Below are 26,696 nucleotides of genomic sequence, written 5' to 3'. Positions count from 1 at the left end.
TATGGGGTGCCCCCTGCCCCCGTATATAAACAAGGGAGGGTGAGGTGCGGCCGACCCCTAGGGGTGCGCCTGGAGGAGTCCTACTCCCACCGGGAGTAGGACTCCCCCCTCTTGCCTTGTTGGAGAAGGAAAGGGGAAGGGGGAAAGAGGAAAGGGGGGCGCCACCCTCCCCCCTTCCTTGTCCTATTCAGACTGGGGGGGCGCGGCCTGCCCTGGCCGGCCCTCCTCTTCTCCCTTAGGGCCCATGTAGGCCCATTAACCCCCGGGGGGGTTCCGGTAACCCCCTGGTACTCCGGTAAAATCCCGATTTCACCCGGAACGATTCTGATATCCAAATATAGGCTTCCAATATATCAATCTTTATGTCTCGACCATTTCGAGACTCCTCGTCATGTCCGTGATCACATCGGGACTCCTAACAACCTTCGGTACATCAAAACACAAAAACCCTAATTACGATCGTCACCAAACTTTAAGCGTGCGGACCCTACGGGTTCGAGAACTATGTAGACATGACCGAGACACGTCTCCGGTTAATAACCAATAGCGGAACCTGGATGCTCATATTGGTTCCTACATATTCTACGAAGATCTTTATCAGTCAAACCGCATAACAAATACGTTGTTCCCTTTGTCATCGGTATGTTACTTGCCCGAGATTCGATCGTCAGTATCTCAATACCTAGTTAAATCTCGTTACCGGCATGTCTCTTTACTCGTTCCGTAATACATCATCCCGCAACTAACTCATTAGCTTGCAAGGCTTAAGTGATGTGCATTACCGAGTGGGCCCAGAGATACCTCTCCGACAATCGGAGTGACAAATCCTAATCTCGAAATACGCCAACCCAACAAGTACCTTCGGAGACACCTGTAGAGCACCTTTATAATCACCCATTTACGTTGTGACGTTTGGTAGCACACAAAGTGTTCCTCCGGTAAACGGGAGTTGAATAATCTCATAGTCATAGGAACATGTATAAGTCATGAAGAAAGCAATAGCAGAATACTAAATGATCAAGTGCTAAGTTAACGGAATGGGTCAAGTCAATCACATCATTCTCCTAATGATATGATCCCGTTAATCAAATGACAACACATGTCTATGGTCAGGAAACATAACCATCTTTGATCAACGAGCTAGTCAAGTAGAGGCATACTAGTGACACTCTGTTTGTCTATGTATTCACACAAGTATTATGTTTCCGGTTAATACAATTCTAGCATGAATAATAAACATTTATCATGATATAAGGAAATAAATAACAACTTTATTATTGCCTCTAGGGCATATTTCCTTCATGAATAACATGGTACAATATATCAATCTTTATGTCTCGGCCATTTTGAGACTCCTCGTCACATCCATGATCTCATACGGGACTCCGAACAAACTTCTATCATCAAAAACACATAACTCATAATACATATCGTCATTGAACGTTAAGCGTGCGAACCCTACGGGTTCGAGAACTATGTAGACATGATCGAGACACATCTTCCGTCAATAACCAATAGCGGAACCTGGATGCTCATATTGGCTCCTACATATTCTACGAAGATCTTTATCGGTCAAACCACATAACAACATACGTTGTTCCCTTTGTCATCGGTATGTTACTTGCCCGAGATTCGATCGTCGGTATCATCATACCTAGTTCAATCTCGTTACCGGCAAGTCTCTTTACTCGTTCTGTAATACTTCATCCCGCAACTAACTCATTAGTCACATTGCTTGCAAGGCTTATAGTGATGAGTATTACCGAGAGGGCCCAGAGATACCTCTCCAAAACACGGAGTGACAAATGCTAATCTCGATCTATGCCAACCCAACAAACACCTTGGGAGACACCTGTAGAGCGTCTTTATAATCACCCATTTACGTTGTGACATTTGATAGCACACAATTTGTTCCTCCGGTATTCGGGAGTTGTATAATCTCATACTCTGAGGAACATGTATAAGTCATGAAGAAAGCAGTAGCAATGAAACTGTAATGATCATAATGCTTAGCTAACGGATGGGTCACGTCCATCACATCATTCTCCTAATGATGTGATCCCGTTTATCAAATGACGACACATGTCTATGGTTAGGAAACATAACCATCTTTGATTAACGAGCTAGTCAAGTAGAGGCATACTAGGGACACTATGTTTTGTCTATGTATTCACACATGTACTAAGTTTCCGGTTAATACAATTCTAGCATGAATAATAAACATTTATCATGAAATAAGAAAATAAATAATAACTTTATTATTTCCTCTAGGGCATATTTCCTTAAGTTCAGTGTACAACTTGATGCTCCATATGACTTCACACTGCCTCGAGTTACATAATTTAAAATTATTCTGGGTTCATTAGGAAGGATTGCTGACGAGGCCATTGTTTTAGAGTTGGAAATCATGTGGCACTAGATATGATTGAGGGACTAATTAGCGTAGTGTTGTTATGAACATTATATTATACGGGATTTTGGATATTAGAGTTAAAAATCTACACATTCTTCCAAAATTGCCAAAGGTGAAGCGAGTTTAGAGTGAAAGAATAGTAGGAGCAACGACTGGGCTGTAGAATTCATAGTTGAACAAAATCTAGTTGATATGCAGTTTAGTCATGCCTATATGAACTTTTGTATTATTACTTCTGGATTGTTCGGTGAAATGAAAGCATCAGCTCATGCTGTGGCATGTGACCTCCCTTGCTTGTACGTACCCAAGGTAACTAAAGCAAGTTTTTCATAGATAATATGAAATACTACTACTGAATTTTCCTCATTTCACTATGTTCTTTTGCAGATTTGGACAAGAGATGTGGCCAGTGAATTTCACAACCCAAGTTCTTGGTATGATTCAAGCTTCTTATTATTTTGGAATCTGAGCATATGAGTGCACAAGAAAGATTGACACTGAACTTTGGCAAGTTCACTTATTAAAGAATATATGCACAACCATTGGAGTAGCCATTTTTCAGTTGTCAAATTGTAAATTGTAGTATGTAAATTATACGTGTCAGCATTAGTATAGTGAAAACTGCTATGGCTCCTATATGACGGAGTCCTAGTCTTAGTTGGATTGTGTACTATTAACCTGTTATGAATCTGACATCCATATTTTACTTATCTCAAAATTGCTATGGCTCCTATCCAGAAATAAGAACCAAGGGGGAAACGGAGCTCTGTCGGCGCTCAGGGCATTTCGGCCGTCGGATCATTTTCCTGATTATGAATCCGACATCCATATTTTAATTATCTGAAAATTGATATGGCTCCAAGACGACTGGCTCATAGTCAGAATATTTTCTCCCAGATAGCATCGCACAATATTTTCCCATTGTTGTATTTTACCTTGGTCATTACCGTTAAGAACAACCCTCCAAAATATACATTTGCATGATCTTATTTGATTATCGGACTAACTATCGACAATCCTTTATATAAACTTCCTGCAGAAACCAACACAAGGAGGGCATTGTTATATAGATAGACTGGAAGAACACAAGGAGGGCATTATTTGGTACAACAAACAAGAATTACCACACCGACAAGGTGCAACACTTTAACCTATATTTTTCCATGGCCAGTTAAAGGAAGGACCAAAGTTATACGTAAAGATCCATGAATAGGAGCAAGGAATCACACTCCAACTGAGATAAGAAAGCCTCTGAAGGCAATGGGATACCCCACTTCATTGTATTCTGCTCCGAAGAGAAAAAGGTCTTTAGGAATATAAGTCTTTTTAGAGATTTCAACAAGGACCATGTACGGAGCAAAACGAGTGAATATATACTTTAAAATATGCTCATATACATCCGTATACACTGGTGGAAAAAAGGCCTTTGGTCGCGGTTCGCAACTGCCATTAGTCGCGGTTGCGCAACCGCGACCGAACGGGCGCGACTAAAGGCCCCCCCTTTAGTCGCGGTTGCTTAAGAACCGCGACTAAAGGCCCGTCCACGTGGGCGCCAGGTGGCCGTCGGGGCGGAGGACCTTTAGTCGCGGTTCTTCTGGCCAACCGCGACTAAAGGCCGCCGCAGGTTTAGGGTTTTAGCCCCCCCCCCTAAACCTGTTTTCTGTTTAATTTGTATTGTTTTATTTCTTTTGTGCTTTATTTTAATTTTGAAGGAGTTTCATATATTCTACGGTACTACATACATGCATATGAATGTACAATTTCAAATAAATTTGAAATTAGAACCAAAAAGAATTCAAGAGGAATATACAATATATATTCAATATCATCGGATGACCATATACAATTTTGAACAAGTTTCCATACATGATTTAATGCATATAAAGTTCCACGTCCTCGTAATAGTGTTCTCCTTTAGGATGGAGGACTTCCCTGCTGAACCATCCAGCTAGTTCCTCTTGAAGTGGTCGGAAGCGAGCTTCTGGACTAAGCATCCACCGGAGGTTATTCCTCTGAGCATTGGTATCACTCGGAACCCGCTCAGAGGTGTATCTCCGGATCATCTCACAGACATAGTATCCACATAGATTGGTCTCCGGTGGCTGAATATCCCCAGCATTCTTAGCCTTTAACATTTTGAATTCTAGCTCTCTTTTGAATTCACCGACCTTTGTATCTACGAACCGTCTCCAAACCCTACGAGGCAAAGAAAATTAAATGAACAAGAGAGTTATTAATTAGTTACTTGATATTAGGAAATGAACGAAATAGGCCGATCGATATAGAGCGCAAATGAATGAAAATAATTACTTCTGCAGCATTCTTCTCATGCCGCCCCAAAGCTTTGGATCCATATTCACAGAGTCGTGGACGAGACATTCTGAGGTGTTAACTTTAATTACTAGCAGAATCCAGTGGAACCTGCGGACACGATACATGCACAGTACGTCATGCATAACTCATCGATTAGCCGGCCACATACCATGCATGGAGTAAACAAAAGAGAATGTGCTCAAGACAGAAACACTCACTCAAAATGGTAAGGAAATAGAATATCACTTTTGAGTTCCTGCTTTGTAAGAAAGTGCCACAGGTCTGCCTCCACGTCGGCGGGGTGACGCTCCAACACATGTCCATTAACGATGTGTGGGTCAATGAACCCAACATCATGGATGTTCCTTACTCTGCATTCCTTAATCTTCATTCTGCATGTATAATAGCGGACACAACAATATAGTTAGGACATATATATAGTGCAGGCAATATGAACGAGATGGGGTAGAAATTAATAAATCACTTACAGAACGTAGCAACTGATGATAGATTTATCGAGCTCGCGCAGATTGAAAAGCTGGAACAATTCACTCAGTTCAATTTGTACATAGTAATGTTTGAAGTGATGCTCATGTCTAACTTCCGCATAAATATATTCTTTGGCGTTTTTATTTTTTATGTAACCCTTGTACCATTTCAGCAGACCTTTCATTTGTGGAGGTAGATCCTTTTCCTGCGCAGGCTCGACGAGAGGCCCATTCTTGACATATGTAATTACTACCTCCTTCACTGGCGCCTCATCAAGGCCTAACAGTTCACGAAGAGTAATACCTAAGTTGGCCGCTTGTTCTCTGGCACTCGTTACAGTCAATCCCTGTGCTGCCGCAGCTTGTATGATCTCGGGGGCATCCGGACAGAAGGCTTCCACTATAAGCGGGGCAATCGATTGTTTACTTTGTTCCCCGAGCTGGGCAACTTGTTTCCCGCTTTTTTTAATTTCGGCCTTCTCCCGCTCTTTGTTCTCCTTGAACATGAGTGCCTGCCTGCGAAGTTCACGTGCATAGTCGTTAGGCAGATTCTTCGCGGCTTGGGACGGTGTGCTCAAAAATGACTTAGCCCACTTCTTTTGCTCATCAGAAAATACTGGCTTGGGCTCGGGCTCTCTTTTCTTCTTGCAGTCCGCCTTCCATTTCTCCAAATCAGCAGCCGCGGCCGCGTCGACTTCCTCGGCACTACGTTCCCTAGGCCTTGTGGGGAGAGGCTTCAGTGATGGCTCCGGTACCTTTGTGGTCTTAGGTACATAAGGGTCCGGGTTAATAATCCAGGACTGCTTCTGCTTCTTTGCCGGAGGTGGATTGGGGGGCGGCGTCTGATCACCCGCCGGACGAGGACTGGGGGGCGGCGGCTGATCACCCGCCGGACGTTGTGGACTGGGGGGCGGCGTCGGCTGACGTGACGGAGGTGTAGGTGAACCGCCACCACCACCACCACCACCACCACCGCCACCGCCACCACCACCACCGTAGGGGGGTGGACTTGTTGTCCTTGGCGCCTCGCCTGGAAACTTGATAAACTTCTTTTGCCATAGAATGAAATGGCGCTTGACATCTCCAAGTCTTTTCTCCCCTTCAGGTGTAGCAATGTCAATCTCCAGGTCCTCAAACCCTTGGACTATGTCCTCCACCGTGACACGAGCATAGCCATCTTGAATGGGGTTGTTGTGGTGGAGTGCTCCAGGTAAACATGGTAAAGCACTGCCGATGGCTACCTTCATGGACATGTTCCCGATAGGATAATACAGATGACATTCTTTCATCTCCTTTATATCGTCCACGGGGTAGCGAGGAGGCTCCGGTGAAGTAATTTCGACCACCAGAGGCTCCGGTGCAGTAATTTCGATCGTCGGTGCATCTGCACCAGCCGGTGGGGCCTCCGTGGAAGCCACGCTGCTTCTCCGCTGCTGGCTTCCGAGATCCGCTGGATGATCTTCATGCTGCACCCGAGCTGCATCTCTTTCGGCTACTAGTACACTCATGGTTTTCTTCATCACATCCATTTCCGATGCCAACCGCGCCACAACATCTGCTTCCCGATCCATCTTTCTCTTACGGCTTCTGTAACCGTACGGGTCATCGTTCTGGGGGAACCCTATTTTCCACGGAATGTGCCCCATGCCTCGTACACGTCCTCCGTGTTCAGGATTCCCGAGGGCTTTTGTCAGCGCGTCGTTCTCTCTGTTGAACTTGATCTCCCCCTGTTGAGCATCCCTCATTGCGTTAATAAGGGCTTGGGTGGGTTTAATTAATTTGCCCCGGTAAACACACTCCCCTGTCTCCGGGTTCAGCGTTCCCCCATGCCCGTACCACCAGCTTTTGGCCCTTGGGTCCCATCCCTCCGTACCTGGACGGATTCCTCGCGCCCTCAGCTCGTTCTCCATCTTCTCCAACCTAGGCACCCAAATGCGATACCCTCCTGGCCCCATAACATGATTGTACTCCTTCTTAGCCGCATTTTCCTTATTTTTTTCGATATTTGAATGAACTGCTCCGATTTCTTTTGCTTCACAAATTCTGGCCAATCATGTTTCAGTTTCTCATATTGTCCTTTGAAATCCGGAGTCTTGTTCTGCTTGACAAAGTCATGGGCTAGATTTTGCTTTATTTCCGGAATGCGTCGGCCATCTTATGAAGAGCGAACTGTTTGACTAGCCTCCTCCTCTCCTTGTTTTCCTCAATCTTGTTACCCTCCTCATCGAATTTGTTGTATTCCGGAGGTAGAACGAAATGTTCCATAAGCTTCTTGAAGCAATCTTTTTTTGTTCTCTTATCGACAAAAGTGAAACCATCAATTCGTGCCTTCTTTGGCTCATTCCACTCCTGGACGGTGATCGAGACGTTGTCTCTAACAATGGCTCCGCATTGGCTGACAAACTTGGTGGCGTTCTTGCGGGGCTCCAGCGGCCTGCCGGTTGCACTGTCGACAACCTCGATGGTGCATGTTTCTCCTTGTTTCATCGTCTTGGTTGCGCCACGCTTTGACGACGTACTCGATTGTTTCGACGATCCGGCCGAGGGCTAAAATAAGAAAGAGAGTCGCGCGCGTTAGTACACACATATTTATTCAAATCAGTTTGTTTGTATCACCAGAGGCTCAATGTATATATATACCTCGGCGCCGGAGGTGGTTGCTACTTCCATTTGAAGATCGTCTTTTATCGACGTTTGTTCGGCATCATCTTGCTGACGGCGCCCTTCATCTTCACCGTCAAGGTTCAGATAAGAAGAGATATCATCTTCTTCTTCTCCAGTCGGCACATATAGAATATCGCCGTTTATGATGCCGAACATATGTGCTTCACCGTCCGGATCATAGTTGTCCATAATCGGGTCAGCTCTATCGTCCGCCATTATGTCAGTCCTGAAAACATGTAGTAAAAACAAATTAATTAAGTGAAGAAGGGGGGCGGTGGCGGTGGCGGTGGCGGTGGCGAAAGGGCGGTGGCAAAAGGAGGGGGCGAGGAAGGGGTGGGAGAGGGTGTCGCGGTAGAGCGCGAGACGGGGCGGCAGACGACGGCGTCATGGAGAGGGAGGAAATTCCAATTTGTCATGTCGCGAACCCAAAATGGGCCGGCCCAGGTGAGCTACGTCCTGTGAGACGCGTCGACTTTTTGATGCAAAGAGCGTCACACAGGGCTGGATATGGCCGAGCCTGGGTCTTAGCTAGCCGGGCTGCAGTTGCAGCCTCCGCGGCTGTACTGCTGCTAATGCACCGGCCCGTTGTAGCCGACGCCGAAACAGTGATTAGGATACGTTGGAATTTCCTATATGACGCTGTCTGCGTCAAACTGTCGAGCGAACGCACCTACGAGGGTTCCCAACCCTTTTTTTATTTTCATTTCTTTTCCTTTCTTTTTCTGTTTCGTTTTTCTTTTCTTTTTTTGTTTATTGTTCTTTTTCTTTTTCTTTTTAAAAAATGTTCTCCTTTTAAAAAATGTTCTGTTTTTCAAAAATGTTCATATTTTCAAAAAATGTTTGATTTTCACAAATTTGTTCGTGTTTTCAAATTTTGTTCCGGAGTTTCAGAAAATTGTTTGTGTTTTCAATTTTTTTTGCCGGCTGTAGCCAACTATCCATTCGTCCTGCAAGGAAGGGGAACAGGGGACGAGGTGGGAGAAGCTCACGGCGAGGAGGGACTCCTTGGCGGAGAGGCGCTCCGTCTCACGGGCGTAGCTGGCAGCGGGCTCCCACGCCTGCGCGTACACGTCGTCCCGCCGGGGACGGACGGGCGGCGGCCTGGATGAGCAGCGGGACAGACGGGCGGCGGCCCGGATGAGCAGCGCGGCGGCCGGGGTCGGACAGGCGGCGGCCTGGATGAGCAGCACGGCGGCCGGGACGGACGGTCGGCGGCCCGGATGAGCAGCGCGGCGGCCGGGGTCGGACAGGCGGCGACCTGGATGAGCAGCACGGCGGCCGGGACGGACGGTCGGCGGCCCGGATGAGCAGCGCGGTGGGCGAGGGCGACGGCGGGCGGCGTCGAGGGCGCGGCAGAGACGAACAGGCGGGAATCGGAGAAGACGAGAATCGGACCTCGTATTTATAGCCCCCCCTTTAGTCGCGGGTCTCGTCGCCAACCGCGACTAAAGGGTACCCTTTAGTCGCGGGTCTCGTCGCCAACCGCGACTAAAGGGTACCCTTTAGTCGCGGGTCTCGTCGCCAACCGCGACTAAAGGCCGCCGCAGGTTTAGGGTTTCAGCCCCCCCCCCCAAACCTGTTTTCTGTTTAATTTGTATTGTTTTCTTTTTAATTTGTATTGTTTCCTGTTCAATTTGTATTGTTTTCTGTTTAATTTGTATTGTTTTCTTTTTAATTTGTATTGTTTTCTTTTTAATTTGTATTGTTTTCTGTTTAATTTCATGTATCATCAGTGGTATCTCGAATCATTCGAAAATGGACACCAAACACATCACGGGTAATATAATTCACATGATCCATTCAACAAAGTTTGGTACAATAAATTATTACACATCATTTCTTCCCTTGTGTCCCTGCTTGCTTACGATTGTGCCGTATCCATGGAGCATCCTCATCATTTAACTTAATGCTTGGGTCGGTGTTCACTTTGAAGGGCGGAATTTCAGCAAACATATTATAATCTTCTGACATGTCTGTCTTGTCCTCCACTCCCACGATGTTTCTTTTCCCTGAAAGAACAATGTGGCGCTTTGGATCATCGCATGATGTACTGATCGTTTTCTTATCTTTCCGTTTCCTCGGTTTGCTACTCATGTCCTTCACATAGAAAACCTGAGCGACATCTTTCGCTAGGACGAATGGTTCGTCAAGGTAACCAAGATTGTTGAAATCCACCATTGTCATTCCGTATTGCTGGTCCACCTTTACCCCACCTCCTGTTAGCTTGAACCATTTGCACCGGAACAAAGGGACCTTAAAGGAGGGTCCATAGTCAAGTTCCCATATCTCCTCTATGTAACCATAATATGTGACCTTTTGCCCATTCTCGGTTGCTGCATCAAAGCGGACACCACTGTTTTGGTTGGTGCTCTTTTTATCTTGGGCGATCGTGTAAAATGTATTCCCATTTATCTCGTACCCTCGGAAAGTCATTATAGTCGAAGATGGTGTCTTGGCCAACATGTACAGCTGATCTACAACATCATTGTCATTCATTAAATGTTTTCTCAACCAACTGCCGAAAGTCTCCATGTGGGCCTTCCTAATCCAGGATTCAGGCTTCCCCGGGTTGTCCGAGCGTAAAATATTCTTGTGTTTCTCAAAGTACGGAGCCACCAAGCTGGAATTGGTCAGTACAGTGTGGTGTGCTTCAGTCAGAGAATGGCCGTCCATACATATCGTTGATTTCCTTCCGATCGTGCCTTTTCCACTTAGTCTCCCCTCGTGCCGCGATCGAGGAAGACCAATCGGCTTAAGGTCAGGAACAAAGTCAACACAAAACTCAATTACCTCCTCATTTCCATAGCCCTTGGCGATGCTTCCTTCTGGCCTAGCACGGTTACGAACATATTTCTTTAATACTCCCATGAACCTCTCGAAGGGGAACATATTGTGTAGAAATACAGGACCGAGAACGAAAATCTCTTCGACTAGGTGAACCAGGAGGTGCGTCATAATATTGAAGAAGGATGGCGGGAACACCAACTCGAAACTGACAAGACATTGGATCACATCGTTCTGTAACCGTGGTAGAACTTCTGGATTGATTACCTTCTGAGAGATTGCATTGAGGAATGCACATAGCTTCACAATGGCTACTCGAACATTTTCCGGCAGGAGCCCCCTCAAAGCAATCGGAAGCAATTGCGTCATAATCACGTGGCAGTCGTGAGACTTCAGGTTTTGGAACTTTTTCTCCGCCATGTTTATTATTCCCTTTATATTGGACGAGAATCCAGACGGGACCTTCATACTGCTCAGGCATTCAAAAAAGATGACCTTCTCTTCTTTGGTCAGAGCGTAGCTGGCACGACCTTGAAACCATTCCGGATGCCGGTCATCAGGGTCTTTCAAACGTTGCTGGTCCTGTCGTGCTTCCTTTGTATCATTTGTCTTCCCATACACGCCCAAGAAGCTTAGGAGGTTCACGCAAATATTCTTCGTAACGTGCATCACGTCGATTGTAGAGCGGACATCTAGGACTTTCCAATATTCTAGCTCCCAGAATATAGATTTCTTCTTCCACATGGCTGCGTGCCCGTCAGCTCCCTTCGGAACTGATTGTCCGCCAGGACCCTTTCCAAAGATGACTTTCAAATCCTTGACCATATCAAATACCTCAGCACCAGTGCGTTCCGCAGGCTTCGGCCGGTGATCTGCCTTGCCGTTGTAATGCTTGCCTTTCTTTCTTACTGGATGAATTTTCGGAAGAAATTGACGATGCCCAAGGTACACGTTCTTCTTACAATTTGGCGAATGTACACTTTCAGTCTCATGTAAGCAGTGCGTGCATGCATTGTATCCCTTATTTGACAGTCCTGAAAGGTTACTAAGAGCAGGCCAATCGTTGATGGTTACGAAAAGCAACGCTTGTAGGTCAAATTCCTCTTGTTTGTGCTCATCCCACACACGGACACCACCCCACAGCTATAAAAGTTCATCAACTAATGGCCTTAGGTACACATCGATGTCGTTGCCGGGTTGCTTCGGACCTTGGATGAGCACTGGCATCATAATGAACTTCCGCTTCATGCACAACCAAGGAGGAAGGTTGTAGATGCATAGAGTCACGGGCCAGGTGCTATGGCTGGAGCTCTGCTCGCCAAAAGGATTCATGCCATCCGTACTTAGAGCAAATCTTATGTTCCTTGCGTCAGCTGCAAAATCTTTGAACCATCTGTCGATCTTTCTCCATTGCGTTCCATCTGCGGTGTGTCTCAACTCCCCGTCCGACTTATGGTCCTCTTTGTGCCATCGCAACAACTTGGCATGCTCTTTGTTCCTGAACAGACGTTTCAACCGTGGTATTATAGGAGCATACCACATCACCTTGGCGGGAACCCTCTTCCTGGGTTTCTGGCCCTCAACATCGTCACCAGGGTCATCGCCTTTGATCTTATAACGCAATGCAGTGCATACCAGGCATTCATTCAAATTCTCGTATTCACCGCGGTAGAGGATGCAGTCGTTGATGCATGCATGTATCTTCAGAACCTCTAAACCTAGAGGGCAGACAACCTTCTTTGCTTCGTACGTACTGGCGGGCAACTCGTTATCCTTTGGAAACATATTCTTCAACATTTTCAGCAAGTTTTCAAATGCCGAGTCAGCTACACCTGCCTCTGCCTTCCATTTCAGCAAATCCAGTGTGCAGCCCAGCTTTTTCAGACCATCATCGCATCCGGGGTACAGCGCCTTTCTATGATCCTCTAACATGCGATCCAAATTCTCCCTCTCCTTTTCAGTTTCGCAGCGTCTCCGTGCATCAGCAATGGTCCGACCAAGATCATCAACGGGATCATCACGTGCCTCTTCTTCACCTTCCCCTTCACCTTCAGCATCCTCCATGAAAGTATCACCGAAATGAGCAAGATAGCTTTCATCGATGAAATCATCCCCTTCTTCATCTTCTTCCATTATAACCCCTCTTTCTCCATGCTTGGTCCAACAATTATAGCTTGGCATGAAACCGTGCCGAAGCAGATGCATGTGAACATCTCTTGAGGAAGAGTAACCCTTCTGATTCTTACAGATAACACATGGACAGATAACAAAACCCCCCTGCTTGTTCGCATTAGCCACTACGAGGAAATCTTTCAAACCCGTAGTGAACTCGCCGGAGAGTCGGTTACCGTACATCCATTGCCGATTCATCTGCATTATTATAATATAAAATATATAATTAACCATCATGCATTTGTTAAACTAACTAGCTACAAACAATATAAATTAAACAATGAACTGCACACATGCATATTTTATCAATGACACATCAAAGGTTCATCAAGTTGCTAACCGCGATCGAGGAGTGTGGCTCCAACACTTCATGTCATGTTTGTTTCATACTCTTGGGGCATTTCATCAAACACCTTATGTGCATAAGAGGAACCAAAAGCAAACCTACACCCACTTGTGAAGAGAATGGCTCCAAATGGCTAAGTGTTGGCTGCTGGATGGGTATATATAGGGGAGGGGCTTTAGTTGCGGTTGGCCTGGCAAACCGTGACTAAAGGTGCCCGAAGGCCTTTAGTCGCGGTTGTCCTGGCCAACCGCGACTAAAGACCCTCACGTGCGCCAGCTGGCCACCGAGCGCCCTGGGCCCAGGCCTTTGGTCGCGGTTCACCTCCAGAACCGCGACTAAAGGTCCCATTAGTCGCGGTTCCTACAGCTTCGCGACTTATGGGGCTGGACGGAAGCCTGTTTTTCCACCAGTGATATAGTTTGTATTGAAATATCTAAAATGATTTATATTTAGAAACAGAGGGAGTAATACCATCGCTAGCGGCGGAGCTACGTTGTATGCTGCAGGGGCCATGGCATTATGTGAAAGAAAAAAATTAGTGGAAGATTAGGAAAAATATAGACTTTTGTCCCCCTCAAACATCCATATTTTCTGTTTGCCCCCCCCCCCCCCCCAAAAAAACATTTTACCTACCTCCGCCAGTGACCATCATCTTCATGTGTTGGCATTTTCTACTGGTGGCAGATATGAGACTCAGACAAAGACTTCGGGACAACTGATATATCTATGATGCATATCTGCTAATATAGTTTCTTTGTAATAAAGCCAATGTAAGTTCTTTTGAGCTATCATGCTTACAATGTAATAGGATATATAACACAATGTGTACCTAAGTATCTATTAAATTGGTTCTCAATCACTCTCACTTACATGATTTGAATACTCGGCTCACTCTCGCTCTTGCGCCATGGGCGCAACGGGTCATCTAGTTTGAATATAGATTCAATTGCCCCCTCTAAGAAGATACACTCAATAACCATCTTGTTACGCATCATCTAGAAGTTCCAGGTCATCTCCGCGAACAGTAAACAGAAGAGGCGTCTCATCATCCTGGTCTGGTTGGCCCGAGTTTCCAGAAACTCTGCTAGGTTCAGGTTATGGTGTCCTGGACTAGTGGGTACTCGCCATGTCAGTCTCTCGACCAGGTGGTCCGAGTCAAGGACCTCCTTGTCGGTTCACTAACGGGCCATCTCCAGAAGGCCCATGGTGCATAGACGAAATGTTTTGAAGACTTGATGTATACTCGAAAGACTTAGATGTCGTCTATACCACGATCTACCATATACATAGTCGACTTATCTATAACCCTAGAACCCATGGTAACTATATAAACCAGGGTGGTAGGGCTTGTAGATGACATCATCAATCTCGAGGTAGATAAACATGTACTCTGTACTCCGTCACAAATCAATAGTATCAAAAAGCTAGAGATAGTGTATTATCTCTATGAGAGAGCTCGAACTTGGGTAAAACATGCATCCAATTTTATCATCACATCTAGGCTACTATCTTGGGACCCCTACCCGAGATTCACAGGAATCGACGCTGCCATTGGTGGCCCATGCAGGTCTCGCTACGTAGCCACCGCGAATCAATGGCGATCAACATGGGTGAGCAGATGGGTTCTGGCATGACCTTTATGCCAGGCTAGATCTTTGTTTTCGGGGGCATCATGCTCTTCACTTACTCAACCGGCCATCTAGGCCAGGCTGAGAACCTTGCTCCCAGCTAGGTTATGAGATTTGACAACTTGGAGTATACCATGAATTATCGTGGGGAGCCGGCCTTCTTGAGTTGGGTATCAGACCAGATCGAGGGACAGCAAGACATGCCCATCCCAAAGCCAATTTAAGATAAGGATCAGGGCGAGTAAGAAAACCTTACATCAGACCTAGTCACAATCCCGAATCTGATGACGCAGCTCTGGTGCCCGACAACCGACCTGATGACCTCGCAGGAAGACCCTAGATCTATGTCAGATCGGTTCTCGGTAAAACTTCCCCTAGCACTGGTGTCATGTCAGGTCAGGCTTATGAGGAATGCAGCAAAACCCTTCTGAATGAGATGATATATGGGATTCATAGGCTTGCAATGTTGGATGTCCAACCCTCTGTTTATGATCGGATATGGGAGTCATGTGTGATGGTCGGATTTTTTTACCCGCCAACCACCCACCTAGTTGCCAATATTGAAGACCTAACCGAGGTCCTACTGACGGTGTTATACCATGCGACCAACTTAACCTCCACGTTGCGGGGGCAGCCCTAGATTGGGTTTCTCTCTCTATAAACCCTAACCTCATCGAGTATATAAGTGGCTGCTAGGGGGCGCTTGTTCCCATGCACTCCCATAGAAACAACTCATAGTCGTCCAGCCTTGCAAGTATCGATCATAGTCGTCTGGACCCACAAGTACCAACCTTAGTTGTCCGGCCTCGCAAGTATTATCCTTGTCCACAAATACCAATCTTCGTCGTTCAGGCCCACAAGTAACGATCTTAGTCTTCCGGGTCCACAAGTAACGACCTTGGTCTTCCGGGCCCACAAGTATCAATCATAGTTGTACGGGACGAGAAACGTATTTTCACACTAAAAGAAACTCTAATTTCCTAAAAATATTTCATGCGTTTATGTCGAAAATACCGTTTCCCTCGGTCTTTTTCCAAATTTTTCTACCCTTGCTAGCCTATGGCCCTCAGTCGGTAAAAAACAAAAAAATATATTCCCCACGATCTTATCCCACCCGTAGCAACCACCCCTCCCCCAAATTTCCTGCTCCTCTCCCCCATGATGTGTCTGTTGTGATCAAACTAATTGGATATTGGATACACTATTGGTTGTTTTTGTAGAGAAAGGAGGTCAACAAATGTCTGTTGCATGGGGAGTAAGCCTCTTTGAACAGGTGGCAAATGAAGTGTTTGGAGCTGTGCGGGGCTAGAAACCAACTCACTTAAGGCTATCGGTCTTCGGCTGGATTCATCGGCTGTTTAGCAGGGCCATCTCCGGAAATTTGGGGCCTCGGGTAGAAACCAAAATCTGGCCCAAAATATTGAACAATTCACATAACAGAAGAATTAATATGCGTAAACCATACTGTCACTTTATTATATAATTTCCAGTCTGTTTTATTTGTACCTTATAGCATATATCAAATACTATGCTAAACTAGTAATGTGATCAAAAAGCAATGAACGAACCTCATGTTCTACCAAAAAGGACCATCCGTCTAGTATTTCGTGGAATATAATCTTCAATTATATCTTCGTACTACATCATCTCCAAGACATCAATTTCTCCATCATGAGCCTCAACCTCCTATTGTATTATCACCACCACCATCATCAACATTAACATCTGCGGTGTGATTTTCATAATCAAGTTGGGAGTCTCACTAAATATCTATCGAGGGCACTCGTTTGAGTTCGAGCCTCAACTGGCACTCTTTGTTTTGCAGAACCAGAATCTTGTTTCCTAATTCTAGTAGACATGATGATGATTCGGGAACAAAACCTAACAAATTATAAGTGATCATTGATCAAACAGAATCTAATTAGATTCATATAGTAATGATTGCTAGATGACTCTAGATCATTCAGATACAAAGAAAATAAATTGATAAAAAAAACCTTGCTCTTGGATATTAAAACACGGTCTGTGGTCTAGCGTGATGTGTTTAGCTAGCCTGGGCTGCTTGTTTGGATGTTGCTTCAAGTTGGATTTTATTTTATTTCCCTTAATGGAAAGGTCTGGGTTCTTACTAGTTATAGCCACAAGTTGATGGGCTATCTAATTTGAGCATAACTCTTCCTATACTCAACTCATTTTCCTTGACGAAAAAGTGTGTGTCTATATAGTAGACACCATGCAATCAATCAAACACACTAATGAAATATATATGACAAACAATTAACATGTTACAAGATTCAGAAAAATATTTCTAGCATGGACCCAAAGCATCATACTTCCCGCAAAAAAGAGGTCGATGTGGTAACAAGGCAGCCTCACGGGAAAAGAGCAGGAGCCATCCAACTGAACCGGTAATTAGAGGTTAAGTCTGTGTCTCGTTTACGCTGACACCAGGTTCAAGTTGCATCACCAATAAGATGCCCTTTGGGTGTTTTTGTGCAGAAAACAAAAGAGGACCTTGCCCGAAACATAATACAAACACATCGTGGATATTGAATAAAATAATTTAACAAAGCCACCACACACTGTAATTAACAAATCAATTGTATCATCACGTAAGAGCAGATTGAAAACAGGCAAGCATACGTGGTTTTCATAATATATCTCTGGGATAACTCAGCTGCATTGATATTTATATACACTTGCAGTTTGCACTGTAGTCTCGGACAGACGACAATGGTTCACAAAATTAAAGGCAATCTCAGACTCTACTAGCTAACAAAAAGTACAACTAATTAACATCAGACTTGTTGAAGTATCATCCGGTATTAACTACTCAAAATCTTTAGGGCTAAAAAGGAAGCAAAGCTTATTTCTCTATGGTGACGGAGACGTTGCCGCTGGTAACGGCGTTTTTGGTGAGGACGGTGGGCAGCTCGACATTCTTGCCCTTCTTGGGGGTAGATCTGTAGTAGTACCCGTAAAGGATCAGCTGGATGAGGCCGAAGATTGTACCGAGGGCATTGGGGATCTGCACAGAATTTAAAGAGGACATAACAATTAGATCGAACCGCGCTGAGGAATTCTTGATTGTAAGTCTGGATGGGTTTGTGACTTTTTTTTATCCAATGTGTATGTACATACCGTGATGTAGATGTCAAACTTGATTAGCGCATAGCCCGTCCAGCAGAGACCGTTGAGGAAGTTTACCAGTGACAGGAAGAATGGCATGTACTCCACACTCTTGGTCCTGATCACTTTACCCTGCAAATAAGCAGTACAATATTACTACTTTCATCTTAAAAAAATTGAGTTATATTAGTATTTAGTACACTCGTTAGTTTGTAAAAGCGTCTGTCATTAACAATTAGCCTGAGCTAGTAATTCACCCTGTAAAGGACTTTGAGATAGAAATAAACCGTAGGCCTTTTTGATTAAAAATATATGATGTAGCATATTGTAGAAGAATTTGGGTGCGTGAGAGGTGAACAACTCAATTCGGACTTTTTTTAAAAGGGTTTTGGCATGAACGTTAAAACATGAAAGGTGGGTGCATCTTTTAGATGGACACAGATTTTCAAGCAGAATCAACAACAAACAAGGGGTACTACTTAACAAATTGAGGTCTGTCAAAAGTATCTACTAGAACTTTAAAAATAAATTATAGGCAGGTATTTTTCTAGACAACGCATCATTACCACACCATACGTGCACAACGCAGATTAATTAGCCACATGAACTAACAAGTTAAAGCAGTTATCAAAGATCGCAGGTCGACGATCCATAAGTTAGGGTGGTGTACGTACCATGATGGTGAGCGGGGAGGCGTACATGATGGAGCCGAAGATGACGCAGAGGATGCCTACGATCATGGAGCGCTTCTCATGGGTGTGGGCGCCGACGAGCACACCGGCCACCACGGCAGCCATGAACGCTGCCTGGATGGCGAGCACGCCGAGCATCTTCCACTGCACGCACAGCACAGGCACATGGCATGGGTTAGGGGCATGCAGGAGGATCTTCTGTACAGAAACTAACGCCGAAAAGAGACAGTAGGCCGGATGAGGGGGCATTAGGAGGGTTGCACGTACGTACCCTTGTGTTCTTGGCCGCGTAGATGATGAAGATGATGATGTAGGCGCCCTCGATGACGAGGCCGATGCCGTTGATGGTGAGGACGAGGGTGCTGTTGGGGTGGACGATAGGGAGCCCGTAGAAGAACCAGAGCAGGCAGTTCATGAGCGTCGCCAGGTAGGGGTCCGGCTTGAACTCCTGCACGTCCTTGGCCTTGCAGATACGCCAGAACGTCGGCCTGCGTACGCACAAGCAGAAAACAAGCGTCAGATTCATGCCCTAGCAACCACCTTCCATCCATGTGAATACATAGCCGAGAGGAGGAGGAAAGGGCTTACACAGGGGAGAGGAAGAGCCCAAAGGAGATGACATTGCCAATGATGCCGACGATGTTGCGAGCCACGTCGGCGGAAACCATGATGCTCAGCAAGATGGATCGATCGATCGCCGGGAACACAACTCGATTGCTCGGGGGAACAAACGACTTGAGGAAGGTTGGTTATGATTTGTTTGGGGCGTGGGTGGCGGAGCTTATATAGTAGGGGGTACGCCTTCGCCTTCCCCAAGTTATATCCGATGAGGATATTGTTAAGGGTGGCCAAACCTTCTGATTTGGGTGCAGACCGTATCGAACTCCATCTCTGGCCGTGCTCCCGTACAACGGCCGGCCGTATCAATTTCTTCCTCGTCACCTAGCCAAACGATCGCCCAGCTGCTAGCTCCTCTTCCACGTAACAACTCCTACTCGATCGAATTATCCCCCGACAGCCCTACGCAAATAAACAATGTCCTCCTCTCCTGCAAGATCGAGGCAAGACGGCACTGTGGGGAGCCAGATCAAGGAGAGGCATGATAAGGATGGCAGCGGCACGGGGCCATAAAGTGCAGCGTATGTACAGATGGGTTGAGCACTCACTGCGTTTGTCCATGATCATGCCTACTCTCTTCATCCAACGGTGCTTGCAAGGTAAGAAGAAATCTGTGTGCATCACCTACCTTCAAGTGGAGAGGATTGATTTTTTCTGCAATTGTTCAAATTGGATGATAAAAATCAACTTTGCATGCTTACATGAAGCTAGATTCCTGGAAAATAAGTATTTTCGCACATAAACTGCTAATTATTAAATCCCATATGTTTTTTGTGTCCTGATCTTACCTTCAGCACCTGATTAACAGCATACGTGTCTCTGATGTCGGAAATTCGATCTGAATCATGACAAAAAAACGAACACAAAATGATTAGGAGGGACTATCTATGCATTACGAGTGCATTGGGAAGGGAAACTGTGTGCTATACAAGTTAGTGCCAATGAGATGGCGATCTCTAAAGAAAAAGTAGCTCACTTATCATCGATAGAAGACACTGAAAAGTAGTTCATAAATAAGTGATGGACGGGTCTCAATTATTTTCAGGAGGCCATCATGTTGACAAGAAAGTTGCTGCTCATCCTATTTTTACAACCAGAAAAATGCAATTCTATGAGAAAGTAAATGTAGGATTTTTTTAGTGCATCTATACAGCAAACATGTGTGTAACAACAGTTTGATTTGGATGTTAGAAGCAATGAAAGTTGTAAAACCAAAGCAGCATTGGTTAGGGTTCTTAAGAGCCGCGCTAGCCTTTTCCTACATAAAACTAAATGTATGATCTGAACTAAGAAATCTGTTTAGTTTGTGGGTTGGAAGTACCATATATAAGCTTGGTCCATGTGAATTGGCACAATGTTTGGAACAAAATGAAACTTAGCAGTGCTGTTTTATAAATTGTAGACAAACTGTAGTAATTCCCAGCTAATTTTATAAATTCATCCCAGTGAACTTTTGTGTAAATTGGTCTTTCTATTCTCATATCTTGGAATATAAATGACGAACGTCAATTTTTTATGCATCGTGGTTTTGTATGATGGCCATGGCTACATAACAGCGATAGCATACATCAATTTGTGTTGATATATGAATGTAAAATGTCAAAAATTGTCTCTGCTTATTATACTTATCTACACAATAGATATGTGGAGTTCATGGTTTGTTATTTAGCTCTTCTGCAGCCCAGTTGCAATTCCTAAAGGTTGATGCAGACACTCAAAAGTGCCTCCTAGAGCAGTAGAGATGTTGTCTCTGCAACGTTAACACATCAATCGGTGTATTTGAATGTGTACACTTGCAACCTTCAAATTTAGAAGTAGCAAAAGTTTGCTGCTACTGTTACTTACAAAGAATAATGTCTCATGTGTACATTTCCAAGGTGCTTTGAATTCTGTATAGCCAATGTACCGACTCCACTAGATCCACCAAAGGATCTGCATACATTGGAGATACCCAATCATCAGGAATAAATACAGCCAGGAGTCCGGGACGTTTCACCTCATTTTGCATATGAGTAACTGTGGTAACGTAGTTCGCACTCCATTTGAGTAAGCATAATTTACTTTGCTATTTCTCAGTTAGTCGAGGCATGTTGTTCTAACAAAAGATATCTGACATTCCAACTCAGGTGCTCAGCGTAAGAGATTTACAGCCAGTCAGTCCCAGTCCAAGGAAGAAGCAAGTGCGGTGAATTGCTAGCCGTTTGCAATCATCACATGCAGAACAAATTAGCAAGAGAGATTTTCTTACAAGGAAGGATTCACCGAGGGAGAGGTGACTGGCATGAAAATGGTGGACCAGACGGTGGAGGCCACCTCGGGCTGTCAGTCAGCGACGCCCCCTCCGTCACCGGGAGCAGCTGCCCTGCCGGAACCACCACCTTCTCCGCATACCCGCCGCCGGTAAGCAGCGCGCACACCTGCAACGCAACAGCATATGCAAAAAAAAAAGAGTGAATTCCATTTTTTACCTTGTAGTTGTACATTTGTGACACATATTACCCTATTTAGCGGAACTTTTATCGAAATGTCAGATTTTGGAGACTTTTAACACGGTTTTACCCCAGTTTTACATTTTGTCTGTTTATGGTCGATAGGATCGGCATGTTGCGTCATTGATTTGTAAAAAAAACTGTAAGGATCGAAGGGCATCATTGGCGATCTTGTCCAAGCTTCTCTTGTCTATCTGTTCCACTTCTTGTGGCCGTCCACATGTTTTTAGATACAGGGCGTCACCTCACACCTTACCTGATGGACACGCATCAAAAAACAAGGGTCTAAAGATTTCAAAAGGGGTATTCTAGACGAATTTTCACTCGAAGGGGTAATTAGTGTCACAAATGTATAAATATGAGGTAAAAAGTGGAATTCACTCAAAAAAAAATGAGGTTCAGAGCAGCAGCAGCCATAACCAAATTCACCATGGGGGCACGCTGGGCACCTGGTACCGACGGCCCAGCGCGGCCCCGAGAGCGACGATGGTGCCGGAGCACTCGAGCCCCGGGTAGGGCGAGGCGCCGGCCGGTGGCGGGTACCGGCCCTGCCACTGGACCGTGTCGCCGCGATTGACGCCGGCGGCGGCCACCCCGATAAGCACCTCGCCCTCCCCCGGCGCCGGGAGGCCCTCGACCTCGCGCACCTGCAGCGCCTCCGGCCCGCCGGGGCTCGAGGTCGCCACCACCACCACCATCGTCGCTCAGCTCACTTGCTTTCGGCTTCTGGCTCCCGGTAGCTCCGCGTGTACAGGCCACTGCTCCCCTATACGGCTCTGCTGTCGGCTCTATTTTTTATTTTATTTTTTATTTTTATTTTGAGAATCACCCTGTAGCTTTACTGCATGGACTCTCTGAAAATGACTGCTCTTGGCGTTAAACTCATGGATGATTGAAGCATATTTGCACGGATTCTTTTCTTTGATATTGTGGACAACTTGTAAACAGTCCGTTGCCACTTGGACGCTTGATACATTCAGATCAAAAGCCAATGATAGAGCCTCGCTGCAAGCAATGGCCTCCAGTGACTCTGGATCAACCAATCCGTCGAAAACTACAGCTGACACTCTATGAACTTGCCCGTGGCATCCCTACAAACAGCAATGACTGCACCCTGTTCACCTGATCGCGAAAGGCCTCCATCAACATTTATCTTCACATAGCCAGTGACCGGAGCGATCCATTTTCTCTCTGGTCCCCTGGCTGGAATTGCCAACTCTTTTGGAGCTGCTTCCACCATCTCCAATTCCTGCAAAATCTTCTGAATGAAGGAGAAGGTGGAAAGTGGGCTCTGAAATATTTGGTCGTGAATTGCCTTTCTCCTAGCCCACCAGATCGCCCAAAGCGTCACAAGAATCTGAATCATCTCCCTCTGCGGGACTGATTCCAGTAGTTCAAACAGACAGAACTTCGGATCATCATGCTTGTTTGTTGCGAGAAAGTCATGTTAGGCCTTCATCCATCAGCGCCCATATACACTTTGCCATATTACATTCTAGGAGAGCATGCCTCCATGTATCAGTCGCTCTATGACAGATAGTGCAATCCTCAGAGTCAGTCATGTTTCGATGCTTCCGTACGTCACCCGTTGGGAGCGATGTTCCAGCTAATCGCCATGCAAAAAACTTCAATTTCGACTTTCGAGGGAACCTTTACACCCCACAACAGTGACCACTGTTTCCGAAGTTCTTAGTATCTGAACAACTAGGGCGGTGCTCGAGCCATGCTTCCCTTTGATCCTTTGTTGCAGCCAACAATTGATAAGCAGAGCGAACTAGAAACCAGCCCGATCTTTCATAATGTCACGCCCAAGTATCCTTAAGATGAACTGTACTCAACGGGATGTTCAGAACAAGATCAGCATCAAGAGGTAACATATGCTCCATCACCGCTTCTCTATTCCACTGATAGGTTGATTGGTCAGTTAGCTCACCAACCAGGAGGGGAAAATTCCGAGTTTTTGGACAGATAGGGCGCAAACACTACTGAAATCAGGATCTTTCCCACCAGTCAGCTCTTTGCCGTCAGCCAACTGACGGTAAAGAACGTCTTTGCCCTCATCTTAAAGAAAACTGACGGCAAAGGTAATGTTTGCCATCAGCCAGATCTTTGCTGTCCGCTAGCCGATGGCATAGAACTTTGCCATCAGCTAGCGGACGACAAAGAGGGGGGGTGGCCCACTAGCGAGAACCACCTAGCGGACACTTTCTTTGCCATCTGCTAGCGGACGACAAAGAAAGTGGCCAAACTAACGTCCGTTAGCTAGGCTCTTTGCCGTCTGCTAGAGCTGTGACCTAAACTAAAAAAGCGGCCAGCCCTACCCCTCTCTCTCCCCTCTCTCTCTCCCTCCCCTCACCACACCCGCGCCGCCACCCCCGTGCCCGAGCCGCCCCCGCCCCGGCCCGACCGTCCCGGCGCCCCAAGCCCGAGCCGCCGCCACCCCGTGCCATCCCCGTCGCCGGCTGACCCGCCCCGCCCCCGTGCCTGAGCCGCTGCCGCCCCGCGCCACCCCCTTCGGCGGCCGCCCAGCCCGGCTGCCCCGCCCCACCCCACCGCTGCCCCGCCCCGCCCCTCCTCGTGGTGAGTTGTTTTGTTTTTTTTCTGATTTTTTTAGATTTAGTTTATGTTTGTTTAGTTTAGGTTAGTTTAGTTTAGGTTAGGTTAGGTTAGTTTAGTTTAGGTTAGTTTAGGTTAATTTAGTTTATTTTAGGTTACATTTAGTTTACAGTTTAGTTTAGGGTTTTTTTTAAGAATAAACAAGAAAGATGAATAAAAAGAAGTAAAAGAAGAAGAGGAAGAAGAAGAAGCAGAGGGGTCGAGGGTCGCCGGTCGTGGATCGCCGGTCGCCGAGGGGATAGATGTTGGAGCCAGTGGGACCCGACGCCGTCGCCCATACTTGAGGACGCCCCCGGGGACGGGCGGTTTAGGGGGTTCCTCGGTGTCGATGGAACACTAAATAGCAAGTATCGTTGGTGCGAGATACATGTGGTCGTCGGTGTCGAACACTACATCCACGTCCCACAAGTGACACTAGCGTCCGGCGTCCCGCAGCAACAGTTCTCGGCGTCGATGGTGGTCGTCGAACACCATTGCGAATTTGTCTTGCAACCTCTACGATGACGATTAAAAGCCAAGTGTTGAAACTTGAAACACCCAAACTGACTCAAGTCGGTTTGGTTGTTTGAACTTTCAAAACTTGGATTTAATCCTCATCGCAAAGGCTGCCAGACAAATTCGCCAAGGTGCTCGACCGTCATCGGCCACCAGAACTATTCTTGCGGGACGCCAGGCGCCGGCGTCACTTGTAGGGCGTGGATCCAGTGTTCAACGTCGAGCGCCACATGTATCTCGCACCGATGATACTTGCTATTTAGGGTTCCATCGACGCTGAGGAATGCCCTAACCCGCTCGTCATGTTGTAAATATTTAGTTAGGTTGACCGGAAAAACAATATTGCTATGTTACTCATCTTTCGATTTAAATGTGCAGTTTTTTCGTTCCTGCGAGGGTCTAGTGTTTGACGAGCTCCGCCCTTGCGTTCGTGGGTGAGCACAAATGACATCTCCTCCTCCCCCCTTCATTTGCTTTGTTCCGGTCTTCGTGCCGATGAAACTTGCTAGCTATAGGTGTCTTCAATCATCGGTATGCGTGACCACTATGCGTCTCCCGTTTGAAAGGGTTACATCTATAAATATGCATGCATTTGCATATTTATAAACATGATTCTTTCGAATTGTCCAACGTTATCTATGGACAACCTCAGTATGTGTAGATTGGGTTCTTTTCCCATATGCTTTGCTCCGAATTTGATGCAGAATTTCGTCAGTGCCTCCCTGTTGTTCTCCGGGTACACATCCTCTCTGCTTATTGCCGAGACGTGTATCAGAAGAATAGCGGGGAGGTGCTGCCGAAATTTTGCGTTGGATCCGAAGCAGAGCATGGGAAAACGAATCCAATCTACACATACTTGGGTGAGATTAGGACGTATCTTTACCTATTAGCGTCTATGTTGCATGGATGTAATAAAAGTGACAAACTCCACTAACTATTTTTAACCTTTTCTTTACCAAATTAAACTTTGCAACAAAATAGGTTGTCTAGATGTGCAACTAGGTGAGCAACCTATATGACGCAATAACAACTAGTACACAGGCAAGCAAGGGATGAAACAACAAGTAAGCTTGCAAGAGTAAAGGCACGAAATAACCAAGAGTGGAGCCGGTGGAGACGAGGATGTGTTACCGGAGTTCCTTCCTTTTAAAGGGAAGTACGTCTCCGTTAGAGCGGTGTGGAGGCACAATGCTCCCCAAGAAGCCACTAGGGCCACCGTATTCTCCTCACGCCCTCACACAATGCGAGATGTCGTGATTCCACTATTGGTGCCCTTGAAGGCGGCGACCGAACCTTTACAAGCAAGGTTGGGGCAATCTCCACAACAATCGGAGGCTCCCAACAACAACAACACCACGAAGCTTCACCACAATGGAGTATGGCTTTGAGGTGACCTCAACCGTCTAGGGTGCTCAACACCCAAGAGTAACAACATCCGCAAGGGATGAGTGGGGGGAATCAAATATCCTTTGGTGGAAGTGTAGATCAAGCCCTTGTCACCCAATCCCGAGAAAATCAACAAGTTTGATTGGCTAGGGAGAGAGATCGGGCGAAAATGGAGCTTGGAGCAATAATGGAGCTTAGAGATGGAAGAGGTAGTCAACTAGAGGTAGAAGACACCCCTTATATAGTCGTGGAAAAAATCCAACCGTTATCCACATGTTCAGCCCGTGACTCACGGTACTACCGCTCCAAGGAAGCGGTACTACCGCGAGGCTGCGCGGTACTACCGTGAGCGACCATGGTACTACCGCGGCAGCAGCACAGGCCGGAACTAGCCTGTATAAGGGACAGTACTACCGCTGGCGCGGTACTACCGCTCCCCCTTGCGGTACTACCGCAAGGCATG

General features: G+C 46.1%; 2 protein-coding genes across 6 annotated transcripts in view; both read right to left on the bottom strand.

The window, feature by feature from the left end:
- Positions 1 to 22,531, bottom strand: part of LOC123137981 (quinone oxidoreductase PIG3) — an 82,493-nt gene extending 59,962 nt beyond the window's left edge. Inside the window, exons 1-4 of one of the 4 annotated variants that reach the window (XR_006468710.1) lie at positions 22,186 to 22,531; positions 21,496 to 21,664; positions 21,093 to 21,179; positions 20,036 to 20,328 (exon numbers count right to left, since the gene is read on the bottom strand). Coding sequence is in view for 2 of the 4 variants with exons in the window: in XM_044557874.1 (XP_044413809.1) it covers positions 21,506 to 21,664; positions 22,186 to 22,434 (408 nt within the window). In the remaining 2 variants the exon portion in view is untranslated. Of the gene's footprint in view, positions 1 to 20,035; positions 20,329 to 21,092; positions 21,180 to 21,495; positions 21,665 to 22,185 lie in introns of those variants that run through there. The other 3 variants (XR_006468711.1, XM_044557873.1, XM_044557874.1) reach the window with 3 other exon arrangements.
- LOC123137980 (bidirectional sugar transporter SWEET6b) lies at positions 17,453 to 20,318 on the bottom strand. 2 transcript variants are annotated; one of them, XM_044557872.1, is made up of 7 exons: positions 20,036 to 20,318; positions 19,796 to 19,901; positions 19,218 to 19,677; positions 18,901 to 19,117; positions 18,612 to 18,773; positions 17,950 to 18,069; positions 17,453 to 17,836 (listed from the first exon to the last, which is right to left on the bottom strand). In XM_044557872.1, exons 3-7 carry the CDS (start codon positions 19,295 to 19,297, stop codon positions 17,675 to 17,677), a joined length of 741 nt encoding a protein of 246 aa, XP_044413807.1. In that variant the 5' UTR covers positions 19,298 to 19,677; positions 19,796 to 19,901; positions 20,036 to 20,318; the 3' UTR covers positions 17,453 to 17,674. The 2 variants fall into 2 exon arrangements, with proteins under 2 accessions (XP_044413807.1, XP_044413806.1); XM_044557871.1 differs by having other exon boundaries at positions 19,218 to 19,701; positions 20,036 to 20,315.
- Positions 22,532 to 26,696: the final 4,165 nt, after the last annotated feature.

This window comes from Triticum aestivum, chromosome 6B (assembly GCF_018294505.1).
Source record: "Triticum aestivum cultivar Chinese Spring chromosome 6B, IWGSC CS RefSeq v2.1, whole genome shotgun sequence".
NCBI lineage: Eukaryota > Viridiplantae > Streptophyta > Magnoliopsida > Poales > Poaceae > Triticum > Triticum aestivum.
This window is presented reverse-complemented; position numbering and strand designations above follow the sequence as displayed.

Coding starts and splice junctions, on each gene's coding strand:
- LOC123137980 (XM_044557872.1), bottom strand. CDS start 19,297: ATGGTTTCCGCCGACGTGGCTCGCAACATCGTCGGCATCATTGGCAAT. Junction 19,118..19,217: donor GGGCTCTTCCTCTCCCCTGT/GTAAGCCCTTTC, acceptor GTGCGTACGCAG/GCCGACGTTCTGGCGTATCT. Junction 17,837..17,949: donor AGTTTGACATCTACATCACG/GTATGTACATAC, acceptor AATTCTGTGCAG/ATCCCCAATGCCCTCGGTAC.